Source organism: Felis catus, chromosome F1, assembly GCF_018350175.1.
Source record: "Felis catus isolate Fca126 chromosome F1, F.catus_Fca126_mat1.0, whole genome shotgun sequence".
NCBI lineage: Eukaryota > Metazoa > Chordata > Mammalia > Carnivora > Felidae > Felis > Felis catus.
In genome coordinates this window covers 41,724,512-41,747,164 of record NC_058384.1, presented here as the reverse complement: position 1 = coordinate 41,747,164, position 22,653 = coordinate 41,724,512, and the positions used below count along the sequence as shown (strand labels likewise).

At 53.0% G+C, this 22,653-nt stretch overlaps 1 protein-coding gene across 1 annotated transcript; it reads left to right on the top strand.

Moving 5' to 3' along the window:
* The first annotated feature begins 9,443 nt into the window (after nucleotides 1-9,443).
* On the top strand, nucleotides 9,444-20,365 carry FMOD (fibromodulin). Its single transcript, XM_006942878.5, has 3 exons — nucleotides 9,444-9,601; nucleotides 12,323-13,310; nucleotides 18,561-20,365. The coding sequence occupies exons 2-3, from the start codon at nucleotides 12,332-12,334 to the stop codon at nucleotides 18,710-18,712; spliced, it is 1,131 nt and encodes a 376-aa protein (XP_006942940.1). The 5' UTR covers nucleotides 9,444-9,601; nucleotides 12,323-12,331; the 3' UTR covers nucleotides 18,713-20,365.
* The last annotated feature ends 2,288 nt before the right edge of the window (nucleotides 20,366-22,653 follow it).

The following is a 22,653-nucleotide window of genomic DNA, read 5'->3' as shown; positions in this document are numbered from 1 at the left end:
AATGGGTTCCTATTAGCACCGAGCCCTCCCCATACAGAGCGGTGACCAAAAGCTGAGACAGAGACAATAGCGAGTGGCGGCAGGCCGGTGCGTCGTGGGAGGCTGCGGGGGTAGCAGCCATAATGCAATGCGCAGGCAGGACTTGCTTTTAGCTGATGAACAACGCCCCACACCCACCTAGTGCCTCTTTCCGGGCTGATCTCCAAGCACTAAAAGGGCTCTGCTCTCCTTGGGGATCATCTCCAGAGAGGCAGAGGCCAGAGGGCGTGGTGGGGCTAGATGTGCACCATAGGGAAGGAGGGACTGCCCTCCGCGTCGGCACCCAGACCTCCTCTGCCGATCGTCCTGGGTTTATTATTTTGCATGAAGATCCCAGAAGGGCTGGGTGGACAGAGCAGTATCGTGTGTGGTGGGGAGAGAACGGTCTCGGGTGCTGTGAGCTCACCGGGAAAAAGCTCCTTTCTTAGACGGTCAAGCAGGCGGGGCCCCCAGCTCTCCTCCATCCATCCCCCACTCTGACCCCCAGAGGATGTGGAGGCCCAGCAGGCCCCGGGTCACCAACCTCTGGATGAGCTGCTGCCCCGAGGCCACGTCCCTAATGACCCTACGGGACTGGAGCCAGGTGATCTCTCTGAATGTAGAGTGTAGAGTGGAAGTGAGTTTGTGCCGCTGGGCTCCTTGGCCCCCAGTCGGTGCTGCAGTTAGCATGGGCGCTTCCAGGGGCCCAGCCGGCGCCACTCAAAGCTCCCTGTTCGTGGTAGCCAAGCCCACTGAAATCCCGGATGCTGGAAGCCTTGGGTAATGGCTCCTTAGTGTTTCCTTGCATTTCCCCTGGGCCTGGGAGGTACTGGCACTTCAGGGGAAGCCAATGGCAGCCCGGAAGACTGTGCCCAGCCTGAGAGCTTCCACATGTTTGGCCCTCCATCGGGGTGCAGACAGCAGCCTGAGTAAGGTTTTGTGGGAAGGGAGAGGGGGCCGGCACACGCCCATCAAACCGTTTGCACCCATCACCCTCCCCAGTGCATGCACGCACACCCACACCCATGACCGGCGAGAACTGACGCTCAACAAAGGCGGGAGAATAACGCAGAAGGGGGTCAGCGCTTTTCGGACAAAAAACAACAGAATCTGAATTTCCTTTACCTGCAACCAGCCGGCCCTCTACACACACACCGCTCCCCCCCCCCCCACCTCCTGCTGCGGTAAATCAGAAAAGACCGCCGCACAGCAGAGGAGAGGATGCTACTTAAAGCATCAACTTTGTGTCTGAGCCCCAGTCGCCTTTTCCACTCCCTAAAAATGCCGCCTGATGACCCCTCCGCACGGCTCTGAGCCTCCGACGGGCTCCCAGGCCGGGGGTCGCTGACACGGGGCTCTAGGAACAGCAGTATGACCAGGCGAGACCATCTCCCGGCTCCTAACCTTTCCAGTCTTCATTCCCTGCCAAAGAAAGGCACCTGCTCACGTCAAATCCCAGTAATTGGTGATGCCAGCGCCTCTCGGGCAACCAACCCACAGCAGCCACCTAAAGACCAAGCCTCCTACCTCGGCAGCCTCCTCCGGCTTCCCTCCTCCCCGCACCGCTTCCCTCCCCTTCCTCCTGTGGAGGCAAAGCTGCCCCGTCTGGCAGCTGTCAACTCAACGCAATTCAGCAAACCTTACGGAATACCCACAATGCCTCAAGCATGGGTGCGGGATTGTGGGGGAGCTGTTCCTTCAGCAACGTCAGTGCAAACCAGGGCCAAAGCCGGAGAAAACTAGGCAAGAGTACAGAGAAAGAAAGAAAGGAAGAAAGGAAGAAAGAAAGGAAGAAAGGAAGAAAGGAAGAAAGAAAGAAAGAAAGAAAGAAAGAAAGCCCAGTCACCTCCATACCCTTCAGGCTTGGTTCTCATGGAAGCCTGGCTCGGGAGAAGGGCAGACGGGGTGAGTGAGTTGGGCCTGCTGCGGAACGTCAGGTGACGTCCCATCCCCAACTCCGGGGCAGAGACCCCAGAAGTTGATCTTCCAGAGTTGGGGCCTTCTGAGAGCTTTTTTTCTAATACTCCCAGGTGGGTCCAGAAGACCGCTTTGGACAAACGTGGGTTGTAATACAGGTTTGGGGGGCAAATGCTGAGCTCCTTCACCGTCGCCCTTGTCTGCCTTCGGCGGGAGACCCTCCACAGCAAGAGAAACGAGGACGGTGAGGAGTTGGCATTGCGTTCGAGAAGCCCAGAGAATCTCCATCCGTATGTTTCTCCAAGGGGCGGGGTGTCTCTGACAACAGCAATTCCTGGTGACCCTTGGGCAGATGACAGCCAGAAGAAGTGAGATTTTGCTTCCCAGTTGCCTTGATCTCCTCACTCATCCGCTCACCTAGTCGACCTCTCATTCGCACAGTACGCCACAGGCTGGGCTTGTGTTCAAGTCTTAGTTTACCTCTTCGAGCCTCAGTCTGCCTTCTGTGTTCAATGGAAGTAATCGTAACTGTGCTTCAGGGTTTTACGAAGCTTAAATGATGTATGTAGAAGAGCCTAGCCTAGAACCCTAAAAAATATCAGTCCCTTCTTCTTTTCTCTGGTGCTCCGGAAAGAAGGCAGTCTCTTCTAATCCGGTGCCCCATACCCCAGTTATCCCCTCAAAGCAAAACACGTTGGCTCGCGGAAGATGCTCCTTTGTTGAAACGGAGAGTTGGAGGAAGAGAGGGCAATGGATCAGGAGAGAGGGGCTGGTGGGAAGGAAACCTCGAGGGCCTGGCAGAAATGCCTCAGGGGGTGAGGTCAGAGAACCAGAGAGCCTTGCTGCCTTGTGAGGATGGCTATTGGCAGGGAGGTGGGGGAGGAGCAAATTCTCCCACGAGGGGTGTGTTACTTAACGTGGTTGGGGATCAAAGAAGTGGGAGGTAGGGGGAGGGAGTGAATCTTTCTGTATCTTGATTGAAGATCAAAACAATTTCTATTCTTGCAAACTCCCTTAGAAATATAGCCTCCTGGGGATGAGAAAGGGAATTTATTTCTTTGCAAAGCTTACCAAGACGCCTGGCCGGGACCCATTTGGCAGTTTCTCCAACAGCAAAAGTGGCGAAGAAGCAATAGTGTCCCCTCCTCGTGATCCAGCCACAGACAGAGGGAGCGGGGCTATCTCTTCCTGCCCCTGGTGAATTCCACAGCCAGGGGGCATCTCCAGGATGCATAGGGGCGGCTCCCCGAGCTGTCCCTCCAGTGACCAGGGAGCTCGCCAGCCAAGGTGAATGGCTGTTCAATTTGCCATTGCCGGGGTCCGCAGAGCCCCTGGAGATGCATGATGTATCTACAGCACCGTCTTCACCCAAGGAGTTTTCACGGGGAGGAGGGGGATTGCTGTTGAAATAAACATGAATGTCTCATGGAACAAAATGCAAAATTTGCATGACTTTCTAACATCAAATGTGAGATTTCAGCTTGAGGGGCAACTTTGGATGATGCCCTTGGAGGATGATCACCGGAGGGCATGCTTTCATTCTTCTCTCCTTTTCTGGATACCTCATAAAGAAAAGTTTGGAAAGCCCCTCTTTTCAGAGACAGATGCTTCAGCGGCGGCCTCTATTTTAGAGGTCATCATGTCGATCTCCCTGCCTCCAGATAGCACTCTCAAACCTGGCTACACGAGAAAACCATCAATTAATCAATGAAAAGATGCTGGGCCCCATCTGCACAGATCCTATTTCAGTCATCTGGAGTGGGGCCTCGGCCTGGGTGCTCTCCAAAGCGGCCCCACTGGCTCCCCCTGTGCAGCTAGGGTTAAGCACCGGTCCCCTCAAATGGAGAGCTGTACTGCCAGAATCCCAGACTCTGCGGGGCTGCTAACCTCCAGTTCTCTATTTTCCTTACAAGTGTCAGATATTTCGTCTGTTTTCCTTCCAAGCTGCCATCACCCAAGTCCTACTAAAATCACCTTCTCTCCAACCTTGCCAATAGATCAGGACATAAAGTCTTCCTTTCTATAACCCGACCCCAACCAGTTCCTGGACAAATGCCCAAGGTGAGGAAAGGAAGTGCCATTTTTCTAAGTGTCTCCCACGTGTCAGGTGCTTTCCTAGACCCTTACAATTGCTTTAACACCCTAATGAGCTAGGTGTTAATCATTCCCATTCTATAGATAAGGAACCCGAAGACCAAGGAAATTAAGGAACACACTCTAAATTCCTGAGATTCAAAGCCATTCCGTCTGACTCAAAATCCATGCCTTTTCCAAGACAATGACAAGACATTACCTTTCCTAAACTTCTTTTGTTTTTTGTTTTTTGTTTTTTTTTATATTTAAATTTTTTTTAATGTTTATTTATTTCTGAGACAGAGAGAGACAGAGCATGAGTGCGGGAGGGGCAGAGAGAGAGGGGGACACAGAATCCGAAGCAGGCTTCAGGCTCTGAGCTGTCAGCACAGAGCCCAACGCAGGGCCCGAACTCACAGACCGCGAGATCGTGACCTGAGCCGAAGCCAGACACTCAACTGACTGAGCCACCCAGGCGCCCCACTTCTTTTTGTTTTTAAGGAGTTTTCCTTATTTATTTTTTTATTTCATTGTTAAACTATTACTTTACTACAGGGACCATACAGAGGTAAGCAGACAATAGAATGGACCAGAGTTCAAGACATCGCACACATTACTAAGGATCATTATTCTCCATTATTCTCTGAACTCCAGTAGAAATAGATCTGAGTCCTTAAACCTTTGCATGGCCCCATGTCACTGGTTCTTGCTTTGAGGAATTAGCCCTGTCCATCCTCAGGTAGGAACCGATCTCTTTCCTCAGCCCAAAGGGATTCAGAATGATGCTACTCCTTAGGTAGTATTCTTGTTCTACCCCCTCTCCACCCTAAATTTGACTCTTAAACTCTGTCTGAGAAGGAGCCAGACATCTCCACTTCTGAGCTGCTCTGTACTTGGCTCTTAAATCCTGACCTTCCGCCCCCACCCTCCCCACTCCCACCAAAGATATTTCTCCAGATCTGCAGTTCTACACTGACCTTGCAGGCGCCTTTCTCGTTCTTCCTTGGCAGGCTGGGGGAGGAGGGGTGAAATTGCCAGCCACCAAAAGTCCCGCCTCTATCCTTGGCTAGCTTCTCTCTGATTGGTTTAAGTTATGAAAGTAGATTTACTACCTTTCGGCAAAATCCAGCTTTCACGCCTTCCATTTATTCAACCAATGTTTAGAAAGGGCCTAATAAGTGCCAGGTACTTGGCCAAACATTATGCTAACTAATGACATTGCCTCCCTCCCCAGGGAACTTGCAATCTACTAAAATAACCAAAGGTGACTGCTATTTATTTCTTATGTTTATTTATTTATTTTGAGAGAGAGAGAGAGAGAGAGAGAGAGAGAGAGAGAGAGAGAGCGCATGCAAGCACAAGCAGGGGAGGGGCAGAGAGGGAGAGAGAGAATCCCAAGCAGGTTCTGTGCTGTCAGTGCAGAGCCTGACGTGAGGTTTGATCTCACGAACTGTGAGACATTCTGAACTTCCGTTTCCTTATCTGTAAACATAAAGTATGATAATACCTACTGGATGGGGTTGTGGTGAGGATCTCAGAAATGGTAGCTGGTATTTTAGAGCTAATATCGAGTCCTGGTCTTACCAAAGTCAGGTAATTGTAGCAAGTGCCAGCATCCTTGGAACTGGTCTGTCGTATATTGGTTCTCTTCCCCAGTACAGCCCGAGGAACATCATTAATTCTTAGCTCATTTGCAGAACAAGAAGTATGTCATACACGGAGTCACCTCCAGACTTCAGATTTTAGGTTATCTCGTCTGCCTCCTTCCTCATTTAGGTTTTTCTCCCTGAGCCAACCCTGATTTCCCAATTCAAATGCATTCATACTTTCTAGAAGGCGATCTCCTGAAATCCATCATATCATCATCAGATTAACAACACCAAGCGTGTAGTAAATACACGGTAAAAATAAGGGATGCTATCCATTAAAAGAGAAACGTTCTCTGTCTTATTTTAAGGAGCTTATTAGAAGAAAATTCTGAAGCCCTCAACTCCATTTGAAAGAAAACGAGTCTTTCCAGCTCCAATATCTTTGTCTCATCCTTCTGGAAAGAGGAGACTGTCCATGGTGAGGACTTCTAATGACCCCTCAATACTAAGGGAATAAAGAGAAACATCTGCACTGGAAACTTCGGAACACTCCTATTGGGTGCCAGTGTAGCCTAGACTTTCCATCAAAACATCAGACTAGTAAACAATCCCTCTCTGGCGTCAAGAGCTTTCGGGATGGGGCAGCAGTGGAGTCTGGATTGTACCACCATGATCATCTTTCCACTGACCTCTTTATATTCAACTCACTAATTCTGTTTGGGTGGATTTCCAGCCGTATCCCTCCATCCCCTGATTGTTGGGGATCAGAGGCTATGTTATAAAAACAAGGGGTACTGGGTCTTATGGAGGAAGAGGAAGGGGGTGGTGGCCACTGAAGCATCACGGTGTCTTTGCGGACAGGGATTTGAATCAGAACACATTTCATCCCTTCCAGACAGGGTGGGTCCAACATCAGAGACAATCAGCTTTGCCTAGCGGTTGTGGCTTAACCTGTACTCTTCTGGGTAGAGAGGAAATAGCAGTGGCTTGAACCCCTGGAAAGTCAAATAGGTCCGAAGGCCAAACGGTTTTCCTGGCCTTGTTGGTGCTGTTTATTCCACCCTGCGCTGGGTACTGAAGACAGGCAGACTGTAGGGAGCCAAAAATACAATTCATTCCATAACCCTTTGCTGATTACCTACTAAGCACCAGACGTTGTGTGCCCAGCTGGAGCTAGGGGTTACATAACTGAATAACAGAGCCTCTCTTTTTAGTTTGCTTGCAGTTTGGTGACTGGCTAGGGCTGGCTCGACGCCTCCCAGAGAGCACCAGTGTCCCAAATGAACCCTTTTCACATGTGGACTCCCTCGGCAATCTAGAGGACATCAGTATCCCCTACTTGGTTTCCCATATTGAAGCCAAGCTCCGAGGGCCTAGATCCAGGACCCAGGCAAACAGAGCAGAGGTAGTCCAAATGGAGATTAGAGCCCATTGACAAAGGAACTTTTGAACAGTGGCTGGGCCCCTGGAACCTGCCTCCTGACCTGGTCCCAGTCATCCTCTCTTCTGTCTTCCTCCCAAGCCCACCTTGGAACAGGACAGATAACTAAAGACTTGGTGCAAATCTCACAGCTTTAGAAATGGTCCACACAACACATGGAGATACTGCCTTTTTGGGTGGAGATTTGTTGGGAAGGATCCCAGTCAGTGGTTGGTCCCCAGGCTCCCCTGACTTTCACTGTTAGCAAATGCAGTATTGTTCATCATGCTGCAGTTTAAAACAATAACCATCTGTGCCCAGTGGGCGAATGTGCCCGGCTGTCTAGGCCCCTCTAAGAAGTGTCTCTTGGGCCCTGTTGTCAAAACCAGGGTCTGCTTTCTGGACTCAAAACTGATGAGAAGCTTATCCATGCATTATTGAAAACCATCTTCATATTAAGGCCACTCTGCCTCACTCACGAGATCAGAGTTTGCCACACAGGCTCCTGCTTTCTTGTGAGTAGGCATTATATGGGAACCTTCTATGTGTGCCCAACAGTTAAGACCACGCCGGCCGTGGAGTACATGCTCATATTTGTTAAACTGAAATGAAATATGTGTGGGCTCCAGAAGAGATGCTCTGTATCCCAGCCCCCTCTCATTGTTATCCTCCCCTGTCTCCAGATTCCAGCAGATTGGGCCACTATAATTAGCTGGGCTCCAGAGTCACTGAGTCCGACTGGGACAGTAGGGCAGTGATCGCACCCTCCACGCCATCAGTCCTCTGGCCTTGGGATGTGGGAAAGTCTGTGGGCTTTAGAATCAGGCAGATCAAGGTTCAAATCCTTGTTTCACCACTCTCTAGCTAGGCACACCACATCCCCACACCTCCTTTTCCAAAACAACATACCCCCTGTGATCATTAAAGGCAATAACATAAGGAAACCACCTAGCTTAAAGCAGGTGGTCAGCAACCGTTCGTTACGTTTAATCTTTTAAAAGACTCTTCACAAGTCTTGAGAAGAGTGGGTTCCTGACAAAGACCTTCCCGATGGCCTCCACGGTTCAGACCGATGGGAGCAACCAGAAGTCACATCTGCCTTGACCCCCCCCCCCCCCGAAAGTCTTCTAATTCAAATCTGAGGCTTTCTCAATCGGTATGCATTTTTTTTTTTTTTTGACATCAGGAGCGTCTCAAACTCGAACCCTTGCACACTGTTGGTGTTCTCGTCTACTATGGGAAATAGTAGGGTGGCTTAAAAACTCAAAAGCAGAATGACCATGTGACCCAGCAATTCCATTTATTTTTTTTTTAATTTTTTTTTTCAACGTTTATTTATTTTTGGGACAGAGAGAGACAGAGCATGAACGGGGGAGGGGCAGAGAGAGGGAGGGAGACACAGAATCGGAAACAGGCTCCAGGCTCCGAGCCGTCAGCCCAGAGCCCGACGCGGGGCTCGAACTCCCGGACCGCGAGATCGTGACCCGGGCTGAAGTCGGACGCTCAACCGACTGCGCCACCCAGGCGCCCCCAGCAATTCCATTTCTGAGCATCTGTCCAAAATTATCAAAAGCAGGGTCTCAAAAAGATATTTGTCCCCTCATGTTCATTGCAGTGTTATTTACGAGAGCCCAGAGGCAGAAGCAACCCAAGTGTCCATCGCTGGGTAACCAAAATGCGGCGAATACGCACAGTCGAATGCGGTAGGAAGGAGACTCTGGCACACCCCACAACAGAGGAATTTTAAGAACACCGTGCTAAGCGAAACAAGCCGGCCGCAAAAAGACGAACACCGGACGACTGCACCGATGCGAGGTTCTAGACTAGTCAAACTCACAGAGACGGCAAGCAGAAAGGTTGCCAGGCAATTAAAGGACAGTGCGCGATGCTAGCGCACAATAAGTGATCAACCAACGTGAGATCCCCTTCCTTTCCGTTAATTCCGATGGAGGAGGGAATACTTGCCGCCCAGACGAGTCTACACTGGTAAGGGATGGAACTAGAGCCAGAGCCAGCCGTCCTGTGTCATGCGCCGTTAACGCCCTCATCTGACCACCTGCGTGGAGGGGGAGCCAAGAAGGCTAAGTAGTCCTGGCTCTCTGGGGGGACACATGGGTTGCTAAAAGCGTGAAGATGCCTCTTCCCAAATCCCTGCCCTCCCCAGCCCTGCATCTGGCCTGTGGGTTTAATGAGAAATCCAGGCACTTGGTAAGAGACTGTACAAATACCTTCTAAGGCGCCACTAACTCATTCAGCAGAAAGAGACTCAGAGCTGCCAATGCTTTAGGGAAGATAAGTGAGTGGAAAGAGGTGGTTTTTATAACGTCAGGCGGACAGAAGAATTTTGCCTGGTTGAGTGTGAGCTCCGCCCCTGCAGCAGAGCCGAAAAAGCCAGGATCCGGCCTCCTCAGTCCCTCTCTTCACAATATTTGATTAGGAATTTGGGGGCGGGACCCTGGCCTGGCACAGACCCGCACACTCTCAGTAGACATTCTGTCTTCTCTCTCTCTCTCTCTCACACGTTCTCCAACCCAAGGAGGCCAGACAGAGGGACGTGGTCACTCTCTGCAAGGTTCAACTGGAGGTAAGTTTAGTCATTTTACTTCAGTTTTTTGGTCCCTTGTGGTTCCATAACAGGAATCAAGGAAAGGGGCTGGCGTGTGGGGACAGGGGCTGGCAGGGAGGAACCATTCCTCATTCTCCCATCTGGGCCGTGACCCCAGGATGCCGAGAGGGGCAAAGGAGGAGGAGAGGGAACATGTTACTCTGTCCTACGGTTTCTTTCTGGTTGTTGGGGGGAGAGGGGGACTCCATTTCTCAGGCATGAAAAAGTAGAGGACCTAGGTATCTAGGGAAGCCAGCACTCATCATCCACCACTCAGCCCTCCAGTCTGTCCTGTCGGCAAGTTGTGGTACCTAAGTGCTGTTATAGGGGAAGGATGGAGGGAGTGTGAGTGTGAGTGTGAGTGTGTGTGTGTGTGTGTGTGTGTGTGTGTGTTGCTGGGGGGAAAGGGAGGGAATAAAGAGAAGAGTTGAGAATTGACCATGTTCAGGGAACTGTGAGGGAGGGTCCAACCCAGCTGAGGGGATGACTTCTGGTCTGACTTCCTGGATCCTGATAGGAGGGAAAGGCTGTAGAGGCATAAAAGAATAGCACAAACTCCTGAGTCAGCCTCCCACAACTCATGGAGCCCCAATCCCAGAAACTTTCCACCTCACAAATCTCTGAGCACAGGAGGGTCTCTACCATTAGGGTGGGCAGGGGGATTGAAAAGCATACGACCCTGGAGGAACACTGCTAAGACTCGGAAGAGAGGAGAGGCAGAAGTTTCCCATCCAGCCCTCTTAGCACTCATGGCTCCTAAGGAGAGGCCGACGTGGGTAGGATGCACAGCCCCTGGAAAGCTGGGTCTTGAGGAGGAAGGTGGCTCTTGTCTGCCAAGATGCCCGGTCTGGAAGGAGACATGGAGACAGAGGCTCACTGTGCCACCTTGGTCCTGCAGCAGCCCAGGGCTGTGCATGGAAAAATGCGCCATTGGCAGTGGGCCACTCCATCCGTCTTCCCTCCTGGCCAGATCCAGGGCCCAGCCAGCGTGCCCAGGCAGTGGGCAGTTGGGTTGGCTTCTCAGAAACACTGTGGGCTCTTTGTCTGAGGCCTGAGGCCGCTTGAGGATGAGCCAGGTGCCTCTCCTCTGCAGCCCAGAGGCTAATGGAATGAAGAGGGCCTAAGGGAATCACTTCCAGGAAACAGAGAGCTCGGGGGCCCGGGAGGAACGGTGGCAGAAGGTGACTAGACTGAGTGCCGCAGTCAGGGTCTTTTCCCATCAGTTCGTTGGATTTGATGCTGACTTTTAGATTCCTTTCTTTCTCCTGTGTGCAGTTGCCCGTCCCAGGAGGCACAACGGCAATGTGAGGGACATATGTGACCCTTCCGGGACCAAGAAAGATTCTAAGGTTCCTCGGAACAAGGGTGACACTCACAGCTCCAGAAGGTTCCCACTGCTGGCCAGGGCTAGCTGGTGCCTTGGCTATAGGTATTCAGAGCAGGGTGCCCAGGCCTGATATGCCAGCCCCTGGTCCCCCCATACCTTCAGCTTCCCTCCCAGCATGCACCAAACCCACCTTTCTCTCCAAGCCTGCCCTGTTCTCATCTCACTGGCTCACAGGCTCAAGGCAACAGGCTGCCTGGCACAGTGGGGGCCTAGTAGGAGGCTGGTGATCCAGATGGCATCACAGGTAGCTTAGGGTGGGAGAAGGGAGGCCAGAATCCCATTCCAAAGCCACGTTCTCTCGGGTACACTCAAGTGTCTTCAATTACGATTCCATTTTTCAGTGTTCCTCATTCATTTCTCTGGGCCTCACGTGGCTCTAGCATAATGTCCATGGTGGAGCGTGAGGGGGGGCTAACACTCTACCAGACAGCACAGACCACATCGGGTAGACAGACCCAGACCCCACACACCGGAAGACAAGTGCCATACCTGGCGTCAGGGTCCCCCGTCTGGAGGGGACTGTGGCTGTTGTGTTACATGAAGACCTGTGCCAGCCGGCCTGCGTGTGTAGCCACAAACTGCCCACCGGAGAGTTTCCTCACCCAGCAGACTGTTCCAGACACTGGCGCTTTGGAGGGTAGCCCAAACCTTGCGGTGACTGCAGGGGGGCCACGCCCCTCCCCCAAGACTGGAAACCCGAAACCCCCAGCCTGCCCAAGAGACCAAAAGATCTTCCAGAAGTAATTCAGACCTTCCCCTTGGAGGTCTCAAGCTGCTTCTGGAGGTTTCCCAGAGACATGGAAGGAACCAGAGGGTTTTTTCCTTGGACTCTTGGAAAATATCATATCCCCGAGAAATGCAGACTGAATACGAATTCGCGCCTGAAGAGCACCCACCACCCCCACCCCCACCCCCACCCCCACCCCCACCCCCACAGGGATGATTGCCGTGGGCTCTCCAGCTCTGTCACCAGAACCTTCAGGTCGCTAGAGGCTCCTAAGGACCTGCCCCTAGAAAAAAATACAGTGCCCCCCCCCCCCATTCAAGTTCCTTCTAATCTTGAAGGCTCTGTTTCTGTGACTCCGTAAAACGGACCCAGCTCCCCCAGGTGGCCACGGTCGAGCCGGACCGCGTGTGCGGAGTCGGCACTGGGGGAGGGGAGGCACGCAGGAAGTGAGAACGGGGCTCCCCGTGAAATCTGCACAGCTCCCAGCCCAAGGCTCCCCAGCCCCCAGCCCCCTCCCGACCCGTCGTCCTGCCTCCCTACTGTCTCACTCATGCCTGCTCGCTCTGTTCTCTCTCCCCTCTTCCAGAGAGACAAAATGCAGTGGGCCTCCCTCCTGCTGCTGGCAGGGCTCTGCTCCCTCTCCCGGGCCCAGTATGACGAAGACCCCCACTGGTGGTTCCACTACCTCCGCAGCCAGCAGTCCACCTACTACGATCCCTATGACCCTTACCCTTACGAGCCCTATGAGCCCTACCCCTATGGGGTGGAGGAAGGTCCAGCCTATGCCTACGGCTCTCCGCCCCCTCCGGAGCCCCGCGACTGCCCCCAGGAGTGCGACTGCCCCCCCAACTTCCCCACAGCCATGTACTGTGACAACCGCAACCTCAAGTACCTGCCGTTCGTCCCGTCCCGCATGAAGTACGTCTACTTTCAGAACAACCAGATCTCGTCCATCCAGGAAGGTGTCTTCGACAACGCCACGGGGCTGCTCTGGATTGCTCTCCATGGCAACCAGATCACCAGCGATAAGGTGGGCAGGAAGATCTTCTCCAAGCTGAGGCACCTGGAGAGGCTGTACCTGGACCACAACAATCTGACCCGGATGCCCGGCCCGCTGCCCCGATCCCTGAGGGAGCTCCATCTCGACCACAACCAGATCTCCAGGGTCCCCAACAACGCTCTGGAGGGGCTGGAGAACCTCACGGCCTTGTACCTCCAACACAACGAGATCCAGGAAGTGGGCAGTGCGATGAGGGGCCTCCGGTCACTGATCTTGCTGGACCTGAGTTACAACCACCTGCGGAAGGTGCCCGATGGACTGCCCTCAGCCCTCGAGCAACTGTACCTGGAGCACAACAACGTCTATTCCGTCCCTGACAGCTACTTCCGGGGGTCACCCAAGCTGCTCTATGTGCGGCTGTCCCATAACAGTCTCACCAACAATGGCCTGGCCTCGAACACCTTCAATTCCAGCAGCCTCCTTGAGCTTGACCTCTCCTACAACCAGCTGCAGAAGATCCCCCCGGTCAACACCAACCTGGAGAATCTCTACCTCCAAGGCAATAGGATCAATGGTGAGACGCTGACAAAGGGGGGGTGGGGAGCGGCTGTCTGTTCCGTTAGAAAACCCCTGTCCTGGGTGCCAGTAGCAACGCAAAAGACGCAGAAGTAGGGGAGACAAAGGTCACGAATGAAGCAGCCTGCAGTCCAAGCTATACCCCCGTACAAGGGGGACAAAATGGCCCCTAGACTACACAGCAGTGCTGGAAAATTCCTTGGGGGCGTGGGTTGGCTTGGAGGAAGACTTCCCAGTAGGGGTAAGCTTCCATCTAAGACTGGAGAGAGAGGCGAGCGTGGGCTGGAGGAACGGGACCAAGCCATTCTGGGAAGTGGAGTGCCACAAAGGGGCCAGCCACTTAACAGGCCACCTGCAGGGGACAGCCAGGAAATCTGGGTGTCTGAGAGGAAGGGCTGGCATGTTGAGGGGCAGTGAGGGGTGAGCTTGCAGAGGTCGGGATGAAAGCAGTTCCTAGACAGGCGGATCTAAGTGGGGTTTCTAGGGTCCGTCTCGGGAGGAAGGCGGGCTGTTCAGAAACCATGGAGTTTGTACTTATTTCCTGAGCCAGAAGAGGATGAGCGCTCTGTTTCCACATGCTCTACTCCTGCCTCTATAGTCACTCTTGTGTTTTGGCTGTTTATTTATTTTTTAAACCTAACAGCTGTTGGACAAGAATGTGCAGCCTCTCAGAGCTGAATGCGGTACTTGTTCTGGTCCCTTCTCCCTGGAGTACAAGGAGCCCCCGGTGGTAGGGCAGAGGTCCCCGGGGTAATGGGAGCCCTATCACCACAAGGCCCCGGGGTGGTGGGCAAGGACACGGGCCTCTTGTTTTCCAAGCACTTCCCAGCGGATGCCTCAAGGAATCGAAAAGCCTGCCTCTTTGCCTCTCAGGACTAAAATATTCATTTCGGAGAGAATCATCTAGTTGCTTTTCAGCTCCGTCTCAGGATCTTGTGTTCCGAATGTGCTTACGTTACCCGGGGGCCTCTGATGTTTTAATCCCAGCTGGAAGGTACTGAGCCAGCATTTAACCTCCCTTCCTCAGGCAGCAAGGTCCCCCCCGTCTCTGGGAAAGGACTCATTAAGGACCACTGGCAAAGGGCTCTGAAGTGGAGCCTGCTGTGAGCACATGGCACCCTCAAAACACTGATGAGGACGGAGACTTCAAATCCTCCCTCCCGTCCTTTCTCTCGCTGTGCTCAGGGAACAGATCAGTCATTTGGCAAGACGTTCGCGCGCTGCACAGCCCTCTGAGCGAGACAGGCACCTGGCCCCAGAGGCCGACAGTGGGGCGGGCAAGGTGAGAGGTGTCTGATCCTCTGGTCTGAAGGGCAAGACACCATCACGGGCTCCCAAACTGTTTTATTATGTAAAGTCTTTCTTTTGGGGGGGACGTCTTCTCCTTCCCAAGCGGGGCAGTCCTCGGAGACGTCTCTGAGATGTCGCGTGCCGCAAAGGGTCTGCCATTGGCTCGTGGCTGTCCGTCATCCCACCCAGAAGTCACCTGCCACCCTACTCCACATCCAGGAGGATTGTCACACCAGAACCGTCACATTACGTGCTGTGTTTGACCCTGAAATTGTGACATCAAAGAGTAGCTGTCACGGGAGGGAACCCATCAGCTATTGCCTGACTCTATACAGTCAGAAAAAGCTGGGGAGGGCAGGGCTCTATCACAACATCCTGTCGCCCTCCGCCTTCGTGGGGAGCACATCTGCCACTCAAATACAGGGTGGCCCGCCCCTTCCAGAAGCTCTGCAGAAGATAGAATCATTTCCGTTAAGCGTCCCAAGGCTTTGCCAGAAAGTTCTCCATTAAGCCAAACCACCTAAAAATGTTCAGTGTCTCTCCCAAATCCCTTCTCTTGTCATTTTTTTAATGTTTATTTTTGAGAGAGGGAGGGAGAGAGAGACAGAGACAGAGGGTAAGTGGGGGAGGGGGCAGAGAGAGAGAGGGAGACAGAATTCAAAGCAGGCTCCAAGCTCTGAGCTGCCAGCACAGATCCTGATGCGGGGCTAGACTGCATGAACCGTGAGATCGTGACCTGACCCAATGTCGGATGTTCAACCGACTCGGCCACCCAGGCGCCCCCCCCCCCCACCTTCTCATGTAATCTAAGCCAAATTCCCTTATCTAGTTATCATTTTGGTCTCTTCCAGTCTCCTTTTAAGGCAAAATAACACCAACTCCTGCATTTAATTTTTCTTAGTGAATTAATACATGTGAAGTGCTTGCCCAGGGCCTGGCACGTAACCGAGAGGCAACGCACGGGAACTATTCCTACCTTTCTCCTCTCGTTGCCACTTTGAAGTTGACAGGCAGAGTTTTTGTTTCGTTTTACTTGAAAAAAAAGAACATATTTATTTATTTTGAGAGAGAGAGCACACACAAGCCACAGAGGGGCAGAGACAGAGGGAGAGAGGTGAGAACCCCAAGCAGGCTCCGCACTGTCAGCGTGGAGCGCCCGAGGTGGCCCTCGAACCCACAAACCGTGAGATCGTGACCTGAGCTGAAATCAAGAGTCTGAGGCTTAACCGACTGAACCTCGCCCCCTCTCCCCCCCACCCCGGGGGGCCCTGTTTGTTTCACTTTTTGCATTGCGAAGATGGGGACACAGAGGTCTTTTCAGAGAAGGAGTAGCCATCTCTTGGGGTCACCCAGATGGCGTAGTGGTCACCCTGAGCGCCGGCCTTCAGCATCCAAGGACCTAGAGTCAGGTGTCTCTGGCTGAGAATGTGAGGAGTGTCTCTCAGATTCAGACCACCAGCAGGAAGGCCCAGTCCCCCAGCTGGGGCCCCTCTCCCAGGGCCAACGTGCCACCTGGTGGGGGGGTGGTGAAGGTGGGGTGGAAGCCACCCTCTGGGGGAGGAGCTAAAAGAAGGGCAGGAACTAAAGGGTGTGCAGGGGAATCAGGCCAGTCCCCTCCCTCCCCTTCCCTCCTCCATTAGCAACCCCCTCAGTTTTTCCAGCCTGGCAACCGCCAGGGAACACAGCTCGGAATGTTATTCGGGAGCTGTGGGATCTGTGGAGCTGGGCGGGTACCCCAGGAGGAATTTGGAAAGACTTATGTCAGTATTTAATCTGGCCTGGAAAATGTCCTCCAGAGTCTCCAGGCAGAAGCTCTGTCCTATTCCTGAGCTTGGGGAAGACAAACGGGGGGGGCACAGGGCGTCCGCTGCGTGGACAGAATCGATGTGCATGGTGTGCCTGGAAGCCCCTAAGTACCCCCCTATTTTTTTTTATTTTTAAAATAATTTTTTAATGTTTATTTATTTTTGAGAGAGACAGAGACAGGATGCTAGTGGGTTAGGGGCAGAGAGAGAGAGAGAGACAGAAGTTGAAGCAGGCTCCAGGCTCTGAGCTGTCAGCACAGAGCCTGACATGGGGCTCGAACTCACAAGCTGTGAGATCATGACCTGAGCGGAAGTCGGACGCTCAACCGACTGAGCCACCCAGGCGCCCCAGTATCCCCCCTATGTATACACATGCTCAGGGAGCCAGGGTTTTAGCAGATGGTCGGAGGGCCCGAGGCTGGGGTAGAGACCCCATCTAGTGCAGTGGAGTTGGAAGTGATCCATAAGCCGACCCACCTGACTTCCCCGCAGCCCACCCCACTCTACCCTTCTCTGTGGCCACCATAGATGCAGCCCCTGGCCGAGGCTCTGCCCCCAACCTGCCCCCTCAGAGGCCATGTAATCTACTTCCCGGGACCAGAATGGAGACATCCAAAAGCATCCAAAAGATCTCCATCATCCCCACGCTCCCTCCCCACCCCGCCCCACGGAATGCTGTCCATAGAAGGACGCCTCCTATCCTCCCCCCTCCTTCTAGTCCAGAGCTCCATTATTCTTTGGGGCTGGATTTCCTGTCTTATATTTGCTGAACCAGTTAATGGGCTGCAGCCTCGCCCCATCTCCTCTTGGTCAGTTCTTAAGAGAGACTGGAAACAACTGTTCGCGCTCATTGAAAAACACTTTGCTCACCAGCCTATTTAAGCTCCCCACGCTGTCTTCCCTGCAACCTTCCCTTTCCTACCCGTGATCACACCCTCCCTGAGGACCTCCATGGCCACCCCCAGGAAGAGAGTCAGAAAAGCCTCCTCCCAGCTCCTCCAGCCGCCCCACGAGCTGAGGAATGCCTCTGGCAGAAGCAAAAGCAAGCCCTGGGTCCCAATGTCACAGCCCTCGAGATAGATCCTACCGGGCTCCGACAGGCAACTTCACCAGGACCCCCTGCGACAGGAGCCGCCTCCAGAGGCCCTCAGACAACACACTGCCACCAGTGGAGGCTCCAGCAGCTCTTTGTGGTGACTTTGCCACCCCTGCTGGAGATTCAGTCGAGTTCCTGGCTTTCTCCCTTCAAGATCCTAACTCGGTAGACGTGAGACAGAGGTGGCTGATTTGTCCAAAAGGACAGCCAGAGGCAAAACAGACGGATTTATGTTAAAACCAAAGAGAACTATTGTATCTGTTAAGATTGTGTGGGGATTTTTGGGGGGGGAGGGGAGGATATCTTCAAAACAGGGGGACTTCTTTTGAGATTAAAAGAAGGGGCGGGGGTGAGCCATATATTAACTGCAGGAGGCAAGGGAATTGTTTATTTGACTTTTGAGGTCCATGGCAGCCGGATTCGTCTATGGATTTCCGCCTTCCTAGACCTCAAGGCCTTGCTCATCATTCCTTTGGCAGTCCCGGGAAGGAAGAGGTGCACCCCCTCAAAGCTCCGGCACGCGAAGACAGTTGTCTCCCTGCCCGGGCTTTCTCTCTTTAATTTCCTGCCACTCTATCTGCAAAGTGTCAGGAGATGTTCCAGATTTAGGTCCCTCCATTTCCCCAGTCTTCCTTCGCAGCAATTCAGCAAAGCCCTCCCTCTCCAAAGGCAATCAAGTCGTTCAAAACTGCTAAAGCTGATCTTTGACTACCTTCTGGTTCCCCCTGCCGCTTACAGGCGGGAAAAGATCGCGTCCTCGCTGGAAGGACACTCCAGGACGTTCCGGGGTCTGCAAAGTGATGCGAGGATCAGGGGTGGTTGGGAAGCGGAGTGACAGACACAGGCGGAGACCCCCACTGTGGCCCCGGCGCTGCCCCCTAGCGGTCCCAGTCGGTATGACTTCGATCGCGGAAGACGCTGCCCCCCACCCAGCCAAGTCTCATCCTCCCCTCGGAAGGGTTGCAGCAGCTTCACCGGGGCCGACACGCTTCCCTGCGGATCCTGGTCCCTGATCCCGGCTTCTCCCGCCCCCCCCCCGCCCCTCTTGTCCCCGCAGAGTTCTCCATCAGCAGCTTCTGCACCGTGGTGGACGTCATGAACTTCTCCAAGCTGCAGGTGCTTCGCCTGGACGGAAACGAGATCAAGCGCAGCGCAATGCCCGTGGACGCGCCCCTCTGCCTGCGCCTTGCCAGCCTCATCGAGATCTGAGTGGCCCCTGCACGGGGCACGGGGCCGAAGCCCCCCGCGCCCCACTGCATTTGGCTTGATGGTTTGGTTTGGCTTTTGCTGGAAGGTCTGGGACAGACCATGTGACAGAACTCCATGGGCTCCCTCTGTAGTCTTCTTCCCTGTAGGCAGGGTCAGGTGGGATCAGGGGACAGGCAGCCTTTTACTGAGGGACACGGCCGCAGCTCTCTTTTCCAGGACAGATGTGGTGGCAGAGGAAGTAATCCGTGGAAGTCCCAACCCCAGAAACCTCACTATTCTAAGTTCTTCCCAATGATCTGGTGCCATGGACTCTAAAAGTCACTCGGGCAACGGCACATAGCGTGCTTTCCCCACAATCCCTGGCTCTCTCTGTGAGCAACGCTTGACCACTCTCCTGCGTGCCAGGCTGACGGTGTGGTTACTCCGGGCTCCCACTCAGTGCTCCTCGGAATATACCTCTCTGCCCAACTGCCTCCTCCCTCGTCCACCTCATCCACTCAGCCTTGCTCCACAGACACCTGTTCTGTGCCTTAGGCAGAGGCATGCGAGCCCAAGGTGTGCGGGCATCTGCCCGGTGGCCTATGCAGAGAACTCACACTAGTGTCTGGAGGTGGAAGGAAACTGGGAGTCACCTCTACACCGTCCCTAACTCCACTCCTTGGAAGCCACCAGATTGGAGGTCACCAGCATGATGACAATATTCAGGGACTGATGCGGGAGGAGACAAGCAACCTTAGGCTTTGATAAATGGGTGGGGCTATATTTTAGCAGCTGGGCAGTTCTTTGAAGGTGGATCAGACTTCCGAACAGGAAAGAACAGCCTGTGCTTACATCAGCATCCATAATGGGGGCAAACGTCCCGAATCGGCCGAACTAAGGAAGCAGCCCCCTGGGGTTTCGCCCTTGCCCAGAACCCTCTATATTCCCAGCAGCTCCCAACTTGGGTCTTCGTCCTCAAAGGCATATGGTTCTCAAAGCACGAGAAAGGTAGTTTCTCCCTCTCTTGTCCAGGCAGAAAGGTCTACACCCTGATGGGAGAAACAGAGTCCAGGCAGCCCTGAACTTGCCTGGCTAGCCCACAGGTGGAGGCTGTGGTTCAGCTGTACGCATTGATTTGTCCTGAGACCACAGCTCGTAGTGGAAGCTCCGGCTGGAGATGCTCGTTGGGTCTGTGAAGCCCGGGCCAGGCAGCCAAATCTGGCTTGTGCTGAGGATGAAACCCTCTGCTGTCACATCTCTGAGCTACACCCTCATTCCTGAAGATGGCTGTTGCTTTATAGCTTCGCTGGAGAGCAATTCATTCTCCCCATGTCTGAAAGGTGATGTTGCCTGGGGCCGAACCGGCCGAACTGGCCCCTGTCCAGATGCCATTACATCCCTGATACTGTGTGTGCTTTGAAGCAGCTTCCCTGAGAAGTGAAGGGGAGGAGCCCTGGATTCTGATTCTTGGCTCCAGACTCCAAAATCCACAAAAGCCAAACCAGCTCATTTCAACAAAGGAGCTCTGATGTGAGGGGGCAAGGCTGCCCCTGCCCCCAGGCCCTTCAGAAAGCGTCTGCATGTGAACACCATCATGCCTCTATAAAGGATCCTTATTACAGGAAACGCATGAGTGGTGGTTAACCTGACCAATAAAGTTATTTTATGATTGCATCTGCCGGAATGGAGTCATTTACGGCACACACACAGAAGGGTTACTTTAAGGGAACCTGCGGGGGTCACATAGGCCTTGGACTGGAAGAGCCCACTGTCCCCTCTATTCTGCTTCCACAGATGTGGCGAAGGGGTTAAAAAAAAAAAAAGTCACCTGTAAAAAATTTCTCGTTAGCAAACTTGGTGTTCTGGAAGTTCTTCTTTGAGTCGAACTTCAACCCCGCTAGCTACCCGTTTCCTTCCATTTGGTCCCCAAGAGAGAAAGAACACCTGGGTTTGTTTTCAGTCATCCTTGTTAACATTTTTTCTTGCTTTCACCGTCTTCCCTCCTTGCTGGGGGATTAATTCTGGGTCTGGCGGATCCTGAGTGTAGTTGTCTTGGCTGCTGCCGCCCTCTAGTGGCAACTTCCGGAACTGAGGGTACTCAAACCCGCACAGCCCAGTTGGTCCTGAAAGAGGAAAATAAACCTTCGGCCGCCAGATGCTTAGCAGATGTTACATAAGTAAGGACGGCCAACTAGCCTGGCGCTTTGGGGACAACCCACTGTTTTATAATAGGGAAATAACCGCAACTGATATCTCTTGAGCTGAATATGTTACTCACCGAACATGCTCATTAATCTATTTTGTGAAATTCTATGCCAAGACTGTTTCAAATGTCACACCTCCACTTACGCCAGAGTAAACGAACTTGATTAGTCGTCTCTGAAGTAAGAGTTAGGCAGGAATGGGAGGGTGGGAAAGATCGGGAGCAAATCCTAACGTCAACCACAGGCCTCTCTCCAGGAGCAGCAAGTTGGGCGCACCTTAGTGCCGGACAGATACGCCGTGTGAAACAGACACGTGGCCAGAGATCCAGCCAAGCTACAAGGAAGAATCTTCTGCCTCTCGTTTTGCTTCCTAAGCAGGCTCCGTGAACACCCCACCCAAGACAGAGCAGGGGGAAGAATCAGGAGCCAGGCCCTGCCCTGCTGCAAGTTGCCCCTGGTTTCTAAATCCAGCGCTTCTCAAGAGGGTGGCAAGAGGGGGCAATCCATCAGGCTCATGTGGTTTTCCTTTGGGTTGGTACCATTTGGTGGGTACTTATTATGTGCTCAGTTCTTTACTTACGTTACCTCATTAGCATTCCTAACCATTCTGTGCCATAGGTGCTATTATTTTTGCTATTTTACAGTTGGGGAAACCGAGGCACCCAGAAGCTGAGCTCAACCCCAGAAGGAAGTATGGAGGCCAGGATCTGATCTTTGGCCCGTCAGTTTTGCTATACTGTTTCTACTGTGGTCGACCTGACGTCTCCATGTCACTGGTGTAAGCAGGTCTGCTAGGAATGCCGAGGGCCCTTGGTGGTCCACAGGGTGCCATAGACGGAGGAAAGCCGTCTGACTAGAGTTTTTTACTTACCTAAATCCATTCTGCTAGCTTTCACCGTCCCTTTATGACTTTTCCAATTAAAATGTACTCTTCATCAATAAATGAGTATCCCTGGGCAGGCGCCGAGGGTACAAAAGCGGGCAGCCCCTGCCTCGGGGTCTTTACCCTCTAATTCGATGATCAACATGGCACACACACAAATTGCAGGGGGACTATGTAGTTACAAACTGAGAAAGGGCTGTGAAGGGCATGAGCACAGGTTTAAATGGAGATTATCAAGGAGGCTGACCCAGACTGGCAGTTCAGGGCCAGATCGTAGACACGGAGGGAGAGCGCGGTTATCCAGATGACGAGGTGGGAGGGGCCGTGCAGCGGAGGTAACAGCAGGTGCCAACTTCCTAAGCGGGAGGAAGCTTCTGAGTCACTGAAAGACGGCGAAGGTGGCTGGAGCAGAGAACGAGGGCGAGGGTTTCAAGCGACAGGGATATAAGGGCGGGAGCAAAATCATCCGCTGCCTCTATTCTCTTATTTCACCCCCAAGTACTGTACCAGGAAGCTTATCCACAACCCCACACCCCCTAAGGTCCTGCGTTATATTCCGTCTCGCAGTTCCGACTTCCAGCCACTAGTGGGCAGCATCTCACTTTGCACCGTCAGAGCATTTTCTAAAACCTTTAAAGGTTTAGTCCGCTCCACTTTCTGGCCACCTGCTCTGATCCACCAGCCCTCTGGACACTGACGAAAAATCAAGGCACAGAAGGCACTGTGTAAACAACAAGTCTCGACCTTCGTGTACTGTGGAACCCTTTGGCGGGCTGGTGAAACTATGGACCTCTTCCTTAAAGACTTAAAATAGGCAGGATTCCAAAGGAAACCAGTTGCATTTTTAAATAGTTATCAAAGTGTAAAATATGTAC

Excerpts from the sequence above, each read along its gene's own strand:
- FMOD (XM_006942878.5), top strand. The coding sequence starts at position 12,332 with ATGCAGTGGGCCTCCCTCCTGCTGCTGGCAGGGCTCTGCTCCCTCTCC. Across the intron at positions 13,311-18,560 it reads CCAAGGCAATAGGATCAATG|AGTTCTCCATCAGCAGCTTC; the intron begins GTGAGACGCTGA and ends TTGTCCCCGCAG.